Source organism: Hemitrygon akajei, chromosome 15 (genome assembly GCF_048418815.1).
Source record: "Hemitrygon akajei chromosome 15, sHemAka1.3, whole genome shotgun sequence".
NCBI lineage: Eukaryota > Metazoa > Chordata > Chondrichthyes > Myliobatiformes > Dasyatidae > Hemitrygon > Hemitrygon akajei.
Window position 1 is genome coordinate 2560538 of NC_133138.1, and position 20920 is coordinate 2581457.

At 44.1% G+C, this 20920-nt stretch overlaps 1 protein-coding gene across 2 annotated transcripts in view; it reads right to left on the reverse strand.

Moving 5' to 3' along the window:
* The window catches only part of hmmr (hyaluronan-mediated motility receptor (RHAMM)), a 105814-nt gene extending 85240 nt beyond the window's left edge, over positions 1–20574 (reverse strand). For both annotated transcript variants that reach the window (XM_073067051.1, XM_073067050.1), the window contains exons 1-6: positions 20478–20574; positions 18404–18502; positions 9216–9289; positions 6232–6288; positions 4071–4259; positions 2278–2364 (exon numbers count right to left, since the gene is read on the reverse strand). In XM_073067051.1, the coding sequence (XP_072923152.1) occupies positions 2278–2364; positions 4071–4259; positions 6232–6288; positions 9216–9289; positions 18404–18502; positions 20478–20523 (552 nt within the window). In that variant the 5' untranslated portion in view covers positions 20524–20574. The remainder of the gene's footprint in view (positions 1–2277; positions 2365–4070; positions 4260–6231; positions 6289–9215; positions 9290–18403; positions 18503–20477) is intronic.
* Positions 20575–20920: the final 346 nt, after the last annotated feature.

The window sequence follows — 20920 nt, forward strand, 5'->3', positions numbered from 1 at the left end:
TAATGCTAGAATAGTTGTCTGTGCCTTTAAGTGGAGATGGTGACATCATTACGCACGCGCGGGATAGTGGGGAGACCATTTTGTTTTCTGCTGAAGCTCGTGGGGCGTTGGAATTGAGTTCCTCCCAGAGATACTGGGCTTGGTGAGGAAAGGTGAGCATTAATTTACAATATCCATGTGAATTCATTTATGCTCGTTGGTGAATCGAGAATATTGGTAATTTGACATGTTTTTTGACGTTTTACATGTGGATGCTTTAGATTTTCACGAATAAAGGACTCGACGCTAGATAGCGTGGCTTGTGCAAAGTTCCTTACCAGCCAAGCAGGTCAGTCTTCCTGTAATTTAACTACCAGGCAATATCTTGTAAAGTTGTGCCGAAGTGTACCTTTTGTCTAACTTTATTGTATCATGACTGACTGTGAATGTAACAGCATAACGCGAATGTTTAGTCTGTTTGAAAGTTAAGCACGTGCGGGAGTAGACGTCTTAGACGAGATGTAGTCGCTTACATTTTCACTGCTGTGTATAAGGTACAGGGTTGGTGGGATTCTAATGTTGTTTGTATTGTGTTCCTTCAGAATTGCCACTACCGTATTAGTACTGTATTAGTTTGGTGCGGTTTTCTTCATGTATTTTTATACTGCATATGCAAGCCGTCGATACACAAGTGTGTGGATCGAAGGTTAAACGGAGATTGTAACGGCAGGACCTGATTGTAAAGTCGTTTGTTTTGTTTTAAGACCCTCTCCTGGCACTTAGACATCTAAAACAGATAAAGGAATTAAAACCCAAAAAAGTATTTGTTGTCCTGAGTATGTACTTTTCCCCAGGCTACAAAAAAATATATTGTATTTCTTTATTTTCCTTTAAGTGCCTTTAAGAAAATAATTCTCTAGGTAGTATATGTTAACATATACATACTTTGAGATCTTTTTGCCCATTGGGCAGTGGTCATTGCTATAAATAATTAAATTCTAAACCCAAATCTCATTAGCAACCAAAAAAAACCCAGAACAAATTTCAATCACCCAGGTTTCAGTACAGTCAGTGCAGAAAATGTGAACTGAATGAAGAAAATAAAATCTGAAGATTTTCTGGAGGGCAAGCAATGTTATTGTTGCGACATTACTCCAGGCCTGTCACCATACACAGCAAAACAATGGCTATAGTTACTGACAGCGCAACACATCGATAAACAGAGAGGCTCCAATCCCTCACCTCAAGTTGCTGTACAAGAGAGAGGAGAAAAACCTCTTAGTTAATGGCACTCAACAACAAAACTGCATTGCTCTGGGAAAAGAGTAAGAGGAATGGGGCAGTTGGATCTTCTGAGGAACACACACAGAATGCTAGAGGAGAGTATCTGTGGAGGGGGGACGTTTCAGGCTGAGATCCTTCACCTGTCAGCCCAATATATCAGCTCTTTATTCCTCTCATTAGATGCTACCTGACCTGCTGAGTTCCTCCAGAATTTTGTGTTTTGATGTGGATTTTCAGCATCTGCAGAATCTTGTGTGTTTATGAGCTGGATCTTCTGTTTGAGCAAATAGGCTCAATGGGTTAAAATCCCTCTTTCCCATGCCCAATAATTCTATATAGTTATACTTCAGTTGAAACAATAAGTGGTCTCCCATTTAGTCATTAATTTGACAGGATGATATTTTAAACCTTTTGCAGACATGCGATCAATGAAGTACCTTGTGTAACATTAGAGACCGTACATCAATAGAAGTTGAAAAATACAGCAAGCAGTGGTGGGAAGGCCAAAGTGGAGGTTATTGTAAAAAGTGTAATAAATCTGTGGAAGATTTTACAGATACTCTAAGGTCAAGTGAAATAAGTTCTAAATCATTTGAGAGTGGTGTTAGTATACACATCCAGATCACTCATACCTTCAGGACTTCTTCCTGGGGAATTAGAAAAGAGATTTACAAATACATCACAACTTTAGAATGCTTTGCAAGATTTCTGAGCACGGTCTATCCTCTGAGTTTAGCAAGAACTCGAAGAGTTCAGGACAAAGACTCAATAGTTCAACTCACTTTAGTGCAGAAAGCAACAATCAGTTCAGGAAATTAACTTCAGCTGTTGCCCACCCATATCACACATCACACCAAGGCAACCTTCAGAAAGCACAGTATCAACGAGAGAGGCTATGGCTGTTTTGCACCTCAAAGGTTTGGTTCTAGCAGAAAATATTCAAGTTGCTATTTCCCTTAGTGTGAGGTAGAATTTCTAGATTTATTTTCTCTTTGACAAACAGAATGTTATTACCTTGTCCTTGGCATCAGTCTTGTTCTTCACTTCAATCAACTCCAAGCACAGAGCATTGATCTTCTTCTTGGTACTGTCATCAGAGAACTGAAGGCAAAAAAGTAACAGCTGAACATTATCTGGATGATGGGGTGGTAAATTGGATTAGTAAGTATGCAGATGATACTAAGATAGGTGGCATTGTGGATAATGAATTAGGTTTTCATAGTTTGCAGAGATTTAGGCCAGTTAGAAGAGTGGGCTGAACGATGGCAGATGAAGTTTAATGCTGATAAGTGTGAGGTGCTACATTTTGCTAGGAATAATCCAAATAGGACATACATTGTAAATGGTAGGGCATTGAAGAATGAAGTAGAACAGAGTGATCTAGGAATAATGGTGCATAGTTCCCTGAAGGTGGAATCTCCTGTGGATAGGGTGGTAAAGAAAGCTTTTGGTATGTTGGCCTTTATAAATCAGAGCATTGAGTATAAGAGTTGGGATGTAATGTTAAAATTGTACAAGGCATTGGGAAGGCCGAATTTGGAGTATTGTGTACAGTTCTGGTCACCGAATTATAGGAAAGACGTCAACAAAATAGAGAGAGTACAGAGGAGATTTATTAGAATGTTACCTGGGTTTCAGCACCTATGTTACAGGGAAAGGTTGAACAAATTAGGACTTTATTCTTTGGAGCGTTGAAGGTTGAGGGGGGACTTGATAGAGGTATTTAAAGTTATGAGGGGGATAGATAGAGTTGATGTGGATAGGCTTTTTCCATTGAGAGTAGGGGAGATTCAAACAAGAGAACATGAGTTGAGAGGGGGCAAAAGTTTAAGGGTAACACAAGGGGGAATTTCTTTACTCAGAGAGTGGTTGCTGTGTGGAACGAGCTTCCAGTAGAAGTGGTAGAGGCAGGTTCGGTATTGTCATTTAAAGTAAAATTGGATAGGTATATGGACAGGAAAGGAATGGAGGGTTATGGGCTGAGTGCGGGTCAGTGGGACTAGGTGAGAGTAAGCGTTCGGCACGGACTAGAAGGGCCGAGATGGCCTGTTTCCATGCTGTAATTGTTATATGGTTATATTACACACCAGCAGTGCTCAGATTTAAACATCACCAAATGACCAATTATCACTGACCATCTCTGTGTGGGAAGAGCTCAGAACCCTATTCCACTGGTGAAGCTCTCACTTTGGACAGTTCAAACTGAGACCTCAGACACTACGATAACAGAAAGTTTCATTTCAGGCTTTCAGTTATGACAACAGTGGTTTAGCATTCAGTTGTACCCAAGACTAAGAAAACAGAACAGTACAGCACAATAGACCCTTTGACCCACAATATTGTGCCGACTTTTTAAATAACTCAAGATCAATCTAACCCTTCCCTTCTACATAGCCCTCCATTTTTCTATCATCCATGTACCTACCGAAGAATCTATTAAGTGTCCCTAATGCATCTGCCTCCACCAGTAGCCCTGCCAGTGTGTTCCACAGACCTACAATTCTGTGTAAAAAAACTAACTCTGACATCCCCTTATAATTTCCTATATATGTCCCATTCACATTAGCCAATTCCACCCTGGAAAAAAGGTGATGGCTACACACAAATAAAGACCAACATACTGTATCTGACGATAAATACAAGGGTGCAATATCATGTAATCAAAGTGCTGATGCACTGGACACAATGTTCCTTAAATGTGAACTGCAGATGAGCAGTGCACTGGAGTCGTCATAACCTCTCGAGTGCATGCCAAAAGAACTAAAACACATCGATGGAACAGGAAGAGTCATTGAGTACGGCAATACCTTAGTTTTGAGCAAGTCATTGGCTTTCTGGAGCTCTGAGAGTTGTCTCTCCAAAGAAGCAACATTAGATGTCAGCGATGTTTTCTCTCTCACAACGGCAGCCAACTTGCCTTCAACTTTTTTCAACTCCTCTTCCAGAGAATGGAGCCTTTTATCCTGTTCCCCACGCTGCTGCAGTAGGCACCGGATCTGCAGATAGAACATAGGGCATTACAGAATAGTACAGGCCTTTTGGCCCAACCATTTCCCTGCCACATGGCCCTCATAGTTCTATCATTCATGTATCTATCTGAGACGCTCTTAAATGCCCCTAATGTATCTGCCTCTACCACCATCCCCAGCAAGGCACTTCATGCACCCACTATCTTACCTGACATACCCCCCATACTTTCCTCCAATCAACTTAAAATTATGCCCCCTCATATTAGCCATATTAGCCCTGGGGGAAAGTCTCTGGCTGTCCACTCAATCTATGCCTCTTATCATCTTGTACACCTCTATCAAGTCACCTCTCATCTTCCTTCAGTCCAAAGAGAAAAGTCCTAGCTCATTCAACCTATCATAAGACGTGCTCTCTAATCCATGCAGCACCCTGCTAAATCACCTCTGCAGCCATCTAAAGCTTCCACATCCTTCCTACAAGACCATAATAGATAGGAGCAGAATTAAGCCACTCAGCCCATCAAGTCTGCTCCACCATTCCATCATGGTTGATCTCATATCCCACTCGACCCCATTCACGTGCCCTTCTTCTCCCCATATCCTTTGATGCCCTGACTAATACAGAAAGGAATAACTTCCACTGCAGTCTGTGGCAGAGCATTCCACAGATTTACTACTCTCTGGCCAAAAGAATTCCTCCTTTCCTCTGTTCAAAAGGGTCACTCCTCAATTTTGAGGCTGTGTCTTCTAGTTCTGGATATCCCCACCATAGGAAACATTCTTTCCACGTCCACCATCTACTCCTTTCAACATCCGGTAGTCTTCCAGAGGTGACCAGAACTGAACACAGTTCTGATCAAACAGTTGGAAGCTTTCTTCCCCCAAAAGATATTTTATTATAGGAGGAGGTACTGCATCAAAGTTAGTTTTGGAAGCAAAATACAATTCTGATCCATGTATGAGAAACCACCTTCTACAGACTAAAGAACATTGAAGTTTGGTTGTAAGAGCTTGGATTGTAAATTCAACACAAAATGCTGGTGGAACTCAGCAGGCCAGGCAGCATCTATGGAAAAGAGTACAGTCGACATTTCGGGCCGAAACCCTTCAGCAGGACTGGAGAAAAAAAACTGAGAAGTAGATTTAAAAGATGGGGAGAATTCAGCAGGTCAGGCAACATCTATGGAAGAGTACGTAGTATAAACTTTCTGATCCAAACCTCCACTGCCTTGTGATTATACCTCCTCATAGAGGCTTCAGAAGTAAACCCAGAGGAAAAATTCAGAACTAGAATCTCTAAGGCAGTCTTATGTTGAAATCAAAGCTGAGACCTGTGATGCTGCTGGAGCCAAAACATTATTGGGCACTGCTAATACTTTGGATTTATCAGCTATGTGGAGAGGGGGAGCCTGCAACATGGCCAGCAGTTTGCTCTCCATGTTGTACTGCCCTGGTTTGTGTATCACATAGACAGCTGGGACACAACATCCATGGTCAACCTCGACCAGAGGCCTCAATCCCCTCGTGGTTACACTGGTATGATTCTAGAAGCTTCTCTTGGTGCTGCATTATTTGAAAGAAAAGGATTTCTTAATGGTCGACTCTTATCTACAAATTGGAATGGAATTTTTATCTATGGGTATAAAATAGCTGACCGCAAGGCAGCACCATCTTTTGTTAAACCTCTAGCAGTGTCAGTTTCAACTTCTTTGTGTTATTAACACTTAATAAAATGATCATGAAGTAACAAATTTTATGCCTCTTTCCTGAATTCAGAAAGAACTTTTGATTAAAAAACATCAAAATCAAACACTACTGAACACTGGCTGTTGTTGCAGTATGGTGTTTGGTATTACAAGCTGCCCAAGGACTAAAGTTAGCCATTTGTGCTTCAGCACTGTTTTAAACAATTTCCAACTACTCACTCTCTGCAATTAGAGACGAGGATTCAATATTACACTTTTCTGTAAATTCTAATAGTCATTAATGCTTGACTTGCCTCCTGTTCCAACATCTTCTGCTTCTTAAGTTCGAGAGCCAGGTTCGCATCCTTGGCCTGGATGGTATTCAAAGAGCAGAATAGTTATTAAAATTGAATAGACAATCTACATTTAAAGACAACAGATAATCAGAACCTACCCTAACCCCATGTAGGCAAGATAGGCAGCACAGCAGCGTAACCATCATGCAATCACTTCACAGCACCAGTGATCGCCAATAGGAGTTCATTTTCCGCCATTGTAAGAAGTTTTTATGTTCTCCCCGTGACCATGGCATTTCTTCCCACATTCCAAAGATGTGCACGTTAGGGTTAGTAAGTTGTAGACATGCTAAGTTGGTGCTGGAAGCGTTGCAACACTTGTGGGCTGCCAGGCACGATACTCACTGGATTCATTTGACGCAAGTGATGCATTTCACTGCATATTTCGATGTACATGTGACAAATAAAGCTGATTTTTAAATCTCACCCCTCTGGAGATGACTGCCACAAGGGAGGGCCTTGGAGGGTTGCCATCATGAGAAGCAAACATGACAAATATAAAGGATTGTCGATCTGACCTGCACTTGCAATGTGCAGGCACCATGAGGCCACAATAACTGGCTGATTCAGATTTGTTTACTAATCACAGGTACAGTGAAATACGTTGTTTGCATGAACAACAGAAGCAAGGAATGTGGCTACCCACACCAGCTTCAGCATGCTTCACCTAGCTCCCAGCTGCATCAGCATGCTGGCTTTCTGGACAAAGTTGTAGGCTCTATAAGTTGCCACAGTAGAGTAGCTGTTACCATGACGCTATTACAGTTCTGGGCGTCAGAGTTCTAAGATCAATTCTGGCATCCTCTGTAAAGGCGCCTCTGTACGTCCTCTCCGTGGAATGTGTGGGTTTCCTCCAAGAGCTCGAGTTTCCTCCCACAGTCCAAAGATGCACCAGTTAGTAGGTTAATTGGTCATTGTAAATTGTCCCATGATTAGGCTAGGGTTAAAAAGGACTATTCCAACCCAACGAGCCACACCATTAGGACAGAATAAGCCCAGTGGCACAGCTCATTGGGCCGGAACGGCCTTTTCCATCCTGTACCTCTAAATGGGTGGCAATATACGACACTCCATCTCTCAACTAGCCTGCATGGTATCCTTGGGCAAGATGTAGCATCTGCTTAGCACCCACACTTCCCCCCCGCCCACCCCCAACCAGGGTCACATGAAGCATGGGAGCAGGTGGTGGACTGCCATAAGTACCTAGTGCATATCACAAGTCCTAATTATACAAACACGGTTGCCACGAATCTCTATTAGCAAATCTCTGAGGAGTATTGATAATGGCTGGGGTCACCCATCTTGTAAAAACACCGTCCAGAAGGCAATGACAAACCACTTCTGTAGGAAAATCAGCCAAGAACAATCATGGTCTTGGAAAGACCACGACGGGCCACGTCATATGACATGGCACATAATGATCATGAAAATCTCTAAATGGATCTCACTGTAGCATCGCAGTTAGTGTGATATTATTACAGCTGAGGGTGCTAAGGAGTTTGGAATTCAATCCTGGCGTTGCTCTGTACATCCTCCCCATGAAATGTGTGGTTTTTCCTCCGGTTTCCTCCTACAGTCCAAAAACGTACCAGATAGCTTAATTGGTCATTGTAAACTGTCCCATGATTAGGTTAGGGTTAATCGAACTTGTCAGGAGCCGTTGGGGTGTCGTGGCTCGAAAGATGGAAGGGCTGATGCTGCACTGTGTCACTAAATAAATAAATAGTCACTCCTGGAAGAATAAAGAGCTATTTCACATATCCCAACCACAAATAGAAACTACAGTCGGCCCTCCTTATCCGCGGATTCAACCAACCGCAGATCAGGAAAACCCGGAAGTCCTCTCTCCAGCACTCATTGTTTGAGCATGTATAGACAATTTTTTCTTGTCATTTTTCCCTAAACAATACAGTATAACAACTATTTACATAGCATTTACATTGTATTAGGTATTATAAGTAATCTAGAGATGATTTAAAAGTACAGGCAGTCCCTGGGTTATGAACGACTTCCGTTCCTGAGTCTGTCTTTTAAGTCGGATTTGAAGTCGGGTCAGGTACATCCGATATTACGTAGCCTCAGTTATTAAAACGTTTGTCTTAGTATGTTGTATATATTTTACCTTTCTATGCATATAAATCACTTAAGAAACATATGTACTTCGATAATTAAACCACTGCGTTGCTTAGTAATAATTGTAGCTTTCATCAGGGCAGGGCCTTTCAAATGCTCCATTAAAATTGTTCCGATCGGTGACCGACTGTAGTCTAACGCTTTTCCAATGACCAATGACGTTTCACCTCTTTCCAATCGCTTTATTACTTCTACTTTATTTTCAATCATGATCATGATTATTTTCGTGAACAGAAACCCTGCAGATTCAGAGCTGCACTGGGTCCTAAAGTCCACCACACTGATGATAGAGGTTAAATAAGGTCTGGGGTTCCGCTGGGTCCTAAAGACCACTGCATTGAGCCAGGTTAAATAAGGGACTTGAGCATCCGCGTTTTTTGGTATCCGCGGGGGGTCCCAAAACCAATCTCCCATGGATAAGGAGGGCCGACTGTACTGTGAAAGGGTGAGGTGACACAAGTGATCATTAGAACCACTCACGTCTCAGATTACAATGTGGATAGTTTCTCCAGCACCACAGCTGCCAGACCAGAATTACTGGTACACCAAGGACATTAGGATCAACAACAGTACCCGCAACATGGGTACAGCGTTGCTGGAGGCGTCTGTCCTGTTTTGCACACTTAGGCAGCAAAGGGGCAGGCACGGTTAGAATGAAATGACAATCGCACTTCCCACATTCAAATTGGAAAAATTAATTTTGTTTAAACATTCAACAGTCACAAACTAAACAAAAGCACCAAAGCCTGTGAAACACAAAGTTAGCAAGTTTTCATGAAATTTAATTTGAATTAATCCATTGTACTAACTGCAAGATTCTTCCTCAAGCTTGCTGGCGATATCAGTCCTTTCTCAACTTCAACAGGCACCTGGTTTCCTGCATCTGGAAACAGAAAAATGCTCATCAGGACTGCAATGCAAAACAATGATGCCCAAGTAGCTGCATTTATTTCTATTTTCCATCCGTTCAGAACAATTCCTTCTTCAAGTCTGCACACAGCCAACTCTCACACAAACTGACATCATAACTCACACTTGTTCAGGACAGATAACAGATAGTTCAATCGAGCAAGCAAAGAGGAAAGATGTTGCTGCTCAAGAACTAACACTTGCCACTACAAATACACATCTAACACAATTAACGAGCACAATGTACAGATATAAATTCATCAGAATCAGTGTTATTACTACTGATACATCTCATGAAATGCGGCAGCAGTACAGGGCAAAACATAAAACTACTACATCACGTAAAATATGTGAAAAAGAGGAATATGGCGGTAATGTTGAATGACCATTCAGAAATCTGACTTCAGAGGGGAAGAATCTGCTCCTAAAAATGTTAGAGTGGGTCTTCTGGCTCCTGTACCTTCCCTCTGATGGCTAGAATGAGAAGAAGGCATGTCCCAGATGGGGAGGGCCGCTAATAAAGGATGCAACCTACTAAAATTGAACAATTGGGTAAATATTGATGCAGGCTGGTACTGGAGCGTGGCCAGTCTGTACGACGCTCTCAGCAAGCCCACCTCTATACGATAATCATTCTACGCCTTTACATTTCAATTGTAAGCTGCAACGTTTAACTACCTTGATGTACTGTTTGGATGGCTTGCAAAGGTTTGTCACTATCTGGATACACAAGACAACAATCAACCAATACTATGTACCAAATTCCCTAGAACTGAAATTATTGCAAAGCAGCAGATTTGTGAACTTTCATAACACCGAATGGCTTAATCACCTTCTTAAATTGGATCCTGATTACAGTTGTCAGGTTGGAATTGATGGCTTTGCAAAGAATGGCAGGAGAATCTGGACAGAAATGTTAACCAGACATCCTGGTGGAACACTCCCCATTCAGACAATAGATGCCAACAAAACAATCAAGATTAATGTTAATAATTGACTAATAGTCAACACAGCCTTCATGGACTAAAAGGCCTTTTTGCTGCATCTAACTCCAGGATAACCACCCATGTCAGATAATTACTTCATTTAAATCCATTATGTGTTTAGCAATGGCAAGAATCACTCAGGTCAGATTATCTGAACTACAACATCACCTATCAAGTGAAATTGCATAGGACTGGAAACACACTGCCTTGTTCAGTGTTGTGATAGCAGGCCAGAAGGTGCTGATGACTGCCGGGGTCAGCAATTACTGCACCAGCATATTCTAAAGTTCTGCACGTGGGTGGTGCAGAGGAATGGAAAATGCTCCAGGTTAGCTCCCACTCTGGTCATGCAGCGTGGCTGGGCTTTGCAGCCACTGAATGCAAATAAGGCCATAAGACATAGTAGCAGAAATAGGCCATTCAGCACATTAAGCCTGCTGTGCCATTCCACCACGGCTGACGTTTTATACCTCTCAACTCCATTCTCCTGCCTTATCCCCATGACCTTTGGTGCCCTGACCAATCAAGAACATATCAATCTCCACTTTCAATATACTCAATGACATACCCTCCACAGCCATTTGTAGCAATAAATTCCATAGATTCACCACTTTCTAGCTAAAGAAATTTCCACTCATCTCTGTTCTAAAGAGATTTACGAGGATGTTGCCTGGATTGGAGAGTGCGCCTGATGAGAACAGGTTGAGTGAACAACCTTTACTCCTTGGAGTGCCGGAGGATGAGAGGTGACCTGATAGAGGTGTACAAGATGATGAGAGGCATTAATTTTGTGGATAATCAGAGGCTTTTCCACCCCCCACCCCCACCCCAGGGCTGAAATGGCCTACATGAGGCAGCATAGTTTAAGGTGTGGAATTACATACAGGGAAATGTCAGAGGTAAGTTTTTTTTTTAAAAAACAGAGTGGTGGGTGTGTGAAATGCACTGCCGGTGGTGGAGCCAGATATAATAGGGTCTTCTAAGAGACTCTTAGATAGGTATATGGAGCTTAGAAAAATAGAGGGCTATGTGGTAGGGAAATTCCAGGCAGTTTCTAAAGTAGGTTAAATGGTCAGCATAGAAGAGATGAGGAGAAACATCTCTAGCCAGAGAGTAGTGAATTTGTGGATACCTTTGCCACAGGTGTCTGTGGAGGACAAGTCTTGAGGTATACTCAGGCAGAATTTGATAGATTCCTGATTGGTCAGGCATGAAGAGATATCTTTTGCTCCATAACAACTCATAATACCACAAATGTGCTCTCACCAAGGCCTTACACAGCCTCAGTATTACATCCTTGCCTTGATATGGCAGAAGCAGATCCCACAATGGCTCCAAGAGAGCTTTGGAGAAGAATGTGAAAGGGCTGTGGGCAGCGAGGGGATGGTTGAGCAGACTGGAAGTTGCCCTGAGAGAGGGCCAGCACGGGTAATGGGGCCAATGGCCTTAATGAATGGGAACACTGATCATTAAAATGTAAATGGTGAATTTTACTTCACTTATTTACACTTGCAGTCTGAGGATGGTGCGAAATAATTATTTTTCATTTTTTCCTCATTTAATATTTGGAATTCTTTACTCAAGTCTGCCTGTTGACAGTGAGAAAATCCTTAGCGACACACAAAAGAGGACCACATTCCCAGTGCTCACAGACTTTGTGAAGAACTGTGTAACAATGGCAGGAGAATGGTCAGAATCAGACTCAACACCCCCTTCTCATGGGTAGTGGGGATGTGCAATAAATGGAATCAGATTTATTACCACTGACAAATATTGTAAAATATGCTATTTGTGGTAGTACAGTACTTTCAAATTACTATCAGTAGCAATAAGAAATAAATTTAAAAAAACAATGTAAAAAAGAGTCCATGTCAGCATGACGCTGCTACATCGTGAAACATCTGAGTTCAATTGCAGCGCTGTCCAGAAGGAGTTTGTACGTTCTCCCTGTGGAATGCATGTTTCCTCCCACAGTCCAAAGACATATCAGTTAAGTTAATTAGTTATTGTAAATTGTCCTGTGATTAGGCTAACTTTAGATGGGCTGCTGGGATGAATGACTCACTGAGCCAGAAGGGACTATTGATGGGATGGCAGAGACACAGACAAAATAGCAAGGTGGTGAATGTCAGAGCCAAGTGGATCTTGTGGAGAGGTCAGTAACATGAAGCACAGATCACGTGCAGCATAAATTGATCCATTTGCTTTCTGAGCCTGGAATCAACAGCCCAGGGTTACTCAGTTACTGCTGCATGTCAACATTATCGCTCCTGCTAGTACAATCATAATTCATGGCAGATGACACCAAGACTGGGGGGTGTAGTGGACAGCAAGGAAGATGATCAAAGCTTGCAGTAGGATCTGGACCAGCTGGAAAAATGAGCTCAAAAATAGCAGATGGAATTTAATGCAGACAAGTGCAAGCAGCTGCACTTTGGGAGGACCAACCAAGGTAGGTTTTACACAGTGTGCAGTAGGGCACTGAGGAGTATGATAGAACAAAGGCATTTAGGAATACAGGTCTATAATTCATTGGGAGTGGCAACACACGCAGATAGGGTCATAAGGAAAGCTCTTAGCACATTGGCCTTTATAAATCAAAGTACTGAGTATAGGAGATGGGACGTTATGTTGAAGTTCTATAAGACATTGGTGAGATCTAATTTGGAGTGTTGTGTGCAGTTTTGGTCATCTACCTGCAGGAAAGATGTCAATAAAATTGACACAAAATGCTGGTGGAACACAGCAGGCCAGGCAGCATCTATAAGGAGAAGCACCGTCGACGTTTCGGGCCGAGACGTCAACAGTGCTTCTCCCTATAGATGCTGCCTGGCCTGCTGTGTTCCACCAGCATTTTGTGTGTGCTGTTGTTTGAATTTCCAGCATCTGCAGATTTCCTCGTGTTTGCTCAATAAAATTGAATCAGATTTATTATCACTGGCATTTGCCAGGAAATTTAACTGAGCAGCAGCAGTTCAATGCAATACGTGATAATATTAGAAATAAATCAACATATATATGCATATTGAAGATTAAAAATAATTTTAAAACAGAAATGATATACATTAAAAAAGGTGAGGTCATGTTCATTGGGTTCAATGTCCATTTAGGAATCGTATGGCCGAGGGGAAGAAGCTGTTGCTGAATTACGGCTCTGTACCTCCTTTCTGATGAGAAGAGAGCACAGGGTGATTACACAGGAGATTAGTGTGCAAACTTAAAGCACACGGTATTGGGAGTATGGTATTGATGTGGATAGAGAATTGGTTGGCAGACAGGAAGCAAAGAGTGGGAGTAAACGGGACCTTTTCAGAATGGCAGGCAGTGACTAGTGGGGGTACCGCAAGGCTCAGTGCTGGGACCCCAGTTGGTTACAATATATATTAATGATTTAGATGAGGGAATTAAATGCAGCATCTCCAAGTCTGCGGATGACATGAAGCTGGGCGGCGGTGTTAGCTGTGAGGAGGATGCTAAGAGGATACAGGGTGACTTGGATAGGTTAGGTGAGTGGGCAAGTTCATGGCAGATGCAATTTAATGTGGATAAATGTGAGGTTATCCACTTCGGTTGCAAGAACAGGAAAACAGATTATTATCTGAACAGTGGTCGATTAGGAGAAGGGGAGATGCAACGAGACCTGGGTGTCATTGTACACCAGTCATTGAAGGTGGGCATGCAGGTACAGCAGGTGGTGAAAAAGACAAATGGTATGTTGGCATTCATAGCAAAAGGATTTGAGTACAGGAGCAGGGAGGTTCTACTGCAGTTGTACAAGGCCTTGGTGAGACCGCACCTAGAATATTCTGTGCAGATTTGGTCCCCTAATCTGAGGAAAGACATTCTTGCCATAGAGGGAGTACAGAGAAGGTTCACCAGATTGATTCCTCGGATGGCAGGACTTTCATATGAAGAAAGACTGGATCGACCAGGCTTATACTCACTGGAATTTAGAAGATTGAGGGGGATCTTATTGAAACGTATAAAATTCTAAAGGGATTGGACAGGCTAGATGCAGGAAGATTGTTTCCGATGTTAGGGAAGTCCAGAACGAGGGGTCACAGTTTAAGGATAAAGGGGAAGCTTTTTCAGACCGAGATGAGGAAAAACTTCTTCACACAGAGAGTGGTGAATCTGTGGAATTCTCTGCCACAGGAAACAGTTGAGGCCGGTTCATTGGCTATATTCAAGAGGAAGTTAGATATGGCCCTTGTGGCTAAAGGGATCAGGGGGTATGGAGAGAAAGCAGGTACAGGATTCTGAGTTGGATGATCAGCCATGATCATACTGAATGGCGGTGCAGGCTCAAAGGGCCGAATGGCCTACTCCTGCACCTTGTTTCTATGAGAGATGTCTTTAATAATGGATGTTGCCTTTCTGAGGCACTGCTGCTTGAAGACATCTTGGGTACTATGGAGGCAGGTTCCCTAGATGGAGCTGATTAATTTTACAACTTTCCATAGCTTCTTTCAGTCCTGTGCAGTAGCCCCCCCCCCCCCCCCCCGAATACCAGACAGTGATGCAGCCTGTCAGAATGCTCTCCACAGTATATCTACAGAAGTTTTCATCGACAAGCCAAATCTCTTTGAACTCCTAATGAAATATAGCCACTGTCTTGCCTTCTTTATAGCTGTATAGAGGTATTAGGACCAAGTTAGATCCTCAGAGATCTTGACGGTCAGGAACTTGAAATTCCTCACTCTCTCCACTTCTGATTCCTCTGAGGATTATTTTATTTTCCCTTTTCTTACCCTTCCTGAAGTCTACAATCAGTTCTTTCATCTTATTGACATTGTGTAAGGTTGTTGCTGTGATACTACTCAACTGGCTAGTATATCTCACTCCTGTACACCCTCATCCTGATCTGAGATTCTACCAATAATGGTTGCATCATCAGCAAATTTATAAGATGGTATTTGAGCTAACCCTAGCCACGTAGTCATGGGTATAGAGCGAGTAGAGCAGTGGGCTAAGCACACACCCAAGGTGCAACAGTGTTGATTGTCAGCGAGGGGAGATATTATCACCAATCCACAGATTGTAGTCTTCTGGTTAGGAAGTCAAGGATCCAACTGCAGAGGGAGGTACATAGTCCCAGGTTCTGTTACTTCTCAATCAGGATTGTGGGAATGATGGTGTTAAACGTTGAGCTAGTCAACTAACAGCATCCTGACGTAGGTGTTTATACTGTCCAGGTGGTCTAAGGCCGTGTGAAGAGCCATTGAGATTGCAACTGCCGTCAACCTATTGTGACGACAGGCAAAATACTGTGGGTCCAGGTCACTGCTGAGGCAGGACTCACTCCAGCCATGACCAATCTCCCAAAACTATAGATGTGAGTGCTAATTGGCAACAGTCATTAAGGCAGCTCGACTCTTCTTCAGCACTGGTATACTTGTTGCTTTTTTGAAGCAGGTGGGAACTTCCAACCATAGCAGTGAAAATGTCCTTGAATACTCCCGCCAGTTATTTAATACAAGTTTTCAGAGCCTTACCAGGTACTCCATCGGTTCACCCTCCTTAAAGACAGCCTAACATCCACCTCTGAGACAGAGATCACAGTGCTTTGGGTGCAGCAGGGATCTTCACAGCTGCAGTTGTATTCTTCCTGGCGTATAAGTTCATCTGGTAGTGAAGCATTACTGATATCCATACTATTGGGTTTCGCTTTACAGGAAATAGTGTCTTGCAAACCCTGCTGGAGTTGACTTGCATTCGATGTCGCTTCCAACTGCTCTCAGAATTGTCTCCTCACTCTTGAAATAGCCCTCAAGTCATATCTGATTTTCTGTACAGGCCTACGTCACCAGACTTAAATGCCACAGATCAAGCCCTCAACAGACAACAAACCTCCTGGTTCATCCACAGCTTTTGGTTTGGAAAGGTACAGTAAGTCTTTGTGGGCACAAATTCATCCACACAGGTTTTAATGAAGTCGGTAACAACTACACCATACTCATCCAGATTCAAAGACGGACCCCTGAATAATCTAGTGCATTGATTCAAAGCAACCCTGTAAGTCGTCTACTGCTTCTCTCGTTCATATGTTCCTGGTCCTCTCATCAGGTGCCGTAGTCTTCAGTCAGGGAGTAGAAGTACAGCCAGGTGATCAGACTTCCCGAAGTGAGGGTGTGGAATGGCACAGTAGGCATTCTTGATGGTGGTGTAGCAATGGTCCAGTGTGTTGTTTCCTCTGGTACTGCAAGAGACTTGTTGATGGTAATTGTTTAGTGACTTGGTTAAAACCCCCAAAATGACAGTGAAGGTGTCTGGGTGTGATGTTTTGTGCACTTTGACCCCATTGCTCAGGTCATCTAAAGCCTGCTTGGCGTTGGCCTGATGTGGAATGTATACCACTACCAAATTGATCACAGAAATCTCCCACAGCTGGTAAAATGGATGGCACTTATTTGCAAGATATTCCAGGTCTGGTGACTAGAATTAGGATATTACTCAGACACTTGTGCGCCAAGTTGATCATGAGGCACACACCGCAAACTTTGCTTTTGAGAGACTCAATACACCCATCTTGACAGTGTATCATAAACCCATCAAACTGAATTGCTGCGTTCCATACAGAAGGGGTTAACCAGCAGGATTCCATGAAACAAAGGATGCACACAGTCCTATTGTCCCTAATACATCACCCTAGATCTTCGATTTTATTTACTAGAGACTGTGCATTTGCCAGCAAGATAGACGGTTTTGGGAGTTGAAAATCCAGTTTCCCTAAACACAATTGTATCCCCGACCTGCAGCCACAATTCCTACATGGAATCCAGCGAGAAGATTGCCACAATCGACATTGTTTCTGTTGATTTTAAGCAGCGATCATTTAGTTAATGGCATTAAAATATCTTTGGTTCGTAAGGTTTCCATAGCGGGGTGGCAGTGGGTCTCCATCTCTGGAGATAGACTGTCCACTGACATCTTCTATAAACCCACTGACTCTCATAACTACCTTGATTATACCTCTTCACACCCTACCAAATGTAAAAATGCTATTCCCTATTCCCAGTTCTTCCATCTCCGCTGCATCTGTTCCCAGGATAAGGCTTTCCATTCCAGGACATCCCAAATGTCTTCTTTCTTTAAGAATCGTGGTTTCCCTTCTGCCGTCATCAATGATGCCCTCACCTGCATCTCCTCCATTTCCCGCACTTCGGCCCTCACCCCATCCTCCCGTCACCACAACAGGGACCGTGTTCCCCTTGTCCTCACCTATCACCCCACCAGCCTCTGGATCCAGTATATTATCCTCCACAAATTCCACCACCTTCAACAGGACCCCACCACTAAGCACATCTTTCCTTCTCTACCCCCTCTGCTTTTCATAGGGATCGCTCCCTCCGCGACTCCCTGGTCCACATGTCCCTCCCCACAGATCTCCTACCTGGCACTTATCCCTGTAAGCGCAAGTGCTACACCTGTCCCTACACCTCCTCTCTTACCACCATTCAGGGCCCCAAACAGTCCTTCCAGGTGAGGCAACACTTCACTTGTGAGTCTGTTGGGGTCATCTATTGCATCCGGTGCTCCCGGTGCGGCCTCCTCTACATCGGCGAGACCCGATGCAGATTGGGGGACCGTTTCGTTGAGCACCTCCGCTCTGTCCGCCACAACAGACAGGATCTCCCGGTTACCATCCACTTCAACTCTGCTTCACATTCCCATTCGGATATGTCCATACATGGCCTCCTCTACTGCCATGATGAGGCCAAACTCAGGTTGGAGGAGCAACACCTCATCTACCGTCTGGGTAGTCTCCAGCCCCTTGGTATGAACATCGAATTCTCCAACTTCTGGTAATTCCCTCCCTCTCCCTTCCCCCATCCCACTTTCACTCTATCTCCTCTTCCTATCTTCAAGTGAAGATTGGATTGGTACATGGATGGGTGGAGTGTGGAGAGAAGGTCGATGGGACTAGGCAGACTAATAGTTTGGCATGGACTAGATGGGCTGAAGAGCCTGTTTCTGTGCTGTAGTAACCTATTACTCGATGACTAACCAGTACACTATTGCAGACAATCTCCTTTATCAAACCATTTGCACACAATCACTCAAAGGGTACTCTCACTGAACTCAATAAAATACACACCTACCTTTTCCCTTTTTAAAACGGTTTGCTTTGTCAAAGGATACAGGACCTTTGGAAGTCTCCAGCTGTTTAACATCATAATGGCCTGGTGCAGGGGCACAACCTGAAACAGGGAAAGGACATCCACATCAGCAAGAGCTCACACAACCTGGATCAAAACTGCAGAATTACTGTCTATGTTGCAGGCTGAGACCCTTTGTTAGCACTGGAAAGGAAGGGGAGAGACTCCAAACGCCAAAACAAAATGATTGGGGGGGGGGGGGGGGGGAGTGCAGAGGAGGACAAGCTAGTTGACGCTGAGACCAAGTGAAGGGGAAAGGGTGCCAGGGAGGAAGAAGTGAGAAGGTGGGAGGTGATGAATGGAAAAGGTAAAGGGCAAGGAGTCTGAAAGGAGAGTGGACCATGGGAGAAAGGGAAGGGGGGGCACCACAGGGAGGTGACAGGCAGGAGAAGGGAAGGGAATGGGCAAGTAGGGAGTCAGAATGAAAACAGGGGGAGGAGCTGCATCACTAACTGTTGTCTCTCATAGATCCAGATGGCATTTTCCAGCACCTTACGTGTAGGCTTGGCCAATGTACAGTACATCCTCCACAAAACCTCCATCACACTCCCACATCAGCCAGGAGACACATGGTCCTCCACATAAACACACATGCCAAGAAGCACATCCAGGCACAGAGGTCCGGCAGCATGTACTCGGCCAATCTGTACAAAACTATTGATGGGGTCAGCCAGCTGCTTAATACCATCACTGTACACTGAAAAACTTGACATTGACTATCACAGCATAGGCCATTTTGGGGTAGCACCTCTGGTGGGGGGGGGGGAGGGAAACATGTCACGTCCTTTTCAGGTGGTTTATCCACCTTCGGTCTCCACCTGGCACTCAGCTCTCACCTGTGGCTCATCGTAGCCGTTTGCATGCGACAGCGGCCACACCCCTGGCAGCGGCTTCGACAGCTGAACCAGGTGTGGGTAGCCGACGGGTCTCAAACCCTCGGTGAGAAAGGGAGTTGCCTATCCCAGCATGTGAAGGTGATTTGGACAAGACCAATGGAAGGTCCAACAGTCAAGAAGGCGGTCTCTTCAAGCGTCATGGAACGCGTAGAGAACGACAAGACACAGATGATGTCCTGGTCATCCACTGCGCCTAGTCTCATCTCCAGCCATCTCGACTCTTGTCTTGCCACTGGATCCAGATGGGAATTGGGTAGAGAGAGTGAGACTGACACTGCACAATTCTCCCTCACTTAAATCCAAATCACATGCTAGTCTTGACACCATCATAAGCAGCTGGTGGTGTAGTGCATCAACACTGGACTTCAGGGCAAGGGGTCCCGAGTTCAAATCTGGCCAGTTCCCTTGTGGGTTGAGTGTCAAGCTAGCAACTTGATCTTGTAAAAAGTACTAACGGTGTCGAGGTCTTCATCAATGAAGATGGACGAACTTTATAGGCCATTCAGCCCACCATGTTGTGTCAACCTTTAAACCTACTCGAGATCAATCCAACCCTTCCCTCATACATAACCCTCCTTTTTCTATCATCCATGTGCCAACATAAGTTTTTTAAATGTTTTAATGTACCTGCCTCTACCAGCAGCCCTGACAGTGTTCCACACACCCACAAGTCCCTGTAAAAAAAACTCTGACATACCCCTACTTTCCTCCAAATCACCTTAAAATTACGCCCTCCTGAATTAGCCATTACCACCCTGGGAAGAAGTCTGGGGTTATGTCTCTTATCATCTCCTACACCTTGACATTGTGATTTTTAAAGATGTTCACTCTACAACAGTAATGTACCGATTGTCCTGAGCGGCAACGACCAATACCTGTTCACAGCAATCAGAGAAAAGTACAGGGGGAAGCAGTTTATTTTTAGAGAGTGGTGGGTGTGTGGAAGATGCTGGTGGTGGAGGCAAATACATTCAGGATAATTAAGGTAGGCACAAGGATGGTAGGAAAATAGAGGGACAGGTGGGAGGGAAGGACTGGGTTGATATTGTAGTTGGTTAAAGAGTTAGCACATTATCGTGGACCCAAAGTCCCAGACCCGGTGCCGGTGCCCCCGGACTCACCCACGCTCTCATTGAACCGTTTCAGCGCCGCTCTGGGGAACGACATTGTACCCGAGTCCTGGTGTCGATTCTGCCGGAGCCAACCGCCGTTACTTTGAATTTCTCTCGCGTGATTCTATTGATCAATCAGAGGAGCTGCTTTTCGTCACGTGGTGTTAAGGGTCCTCCCACATACCGGGGAAGACCGTGGCCCCGCCCCAGCTCGCGCTCTCTGTCTCCCCCTGCCGTCCAGAACGGAACAGTACAGCAGAAGCACTCAACTATTGACACCCTGATTAATCAAGACCAATCAAGCTCCACTTTAAATGACTTGGCCTCCACAGTCGTCTGTGGCAACAAATTCCACAGATTCACCACCTTCTGGCTAATGAGATTCGTCCTTATTTCAAGGCCTGGAAGGTCATCTGGGACACCAATCACCCCAACCATAAACTGTTTCAGCT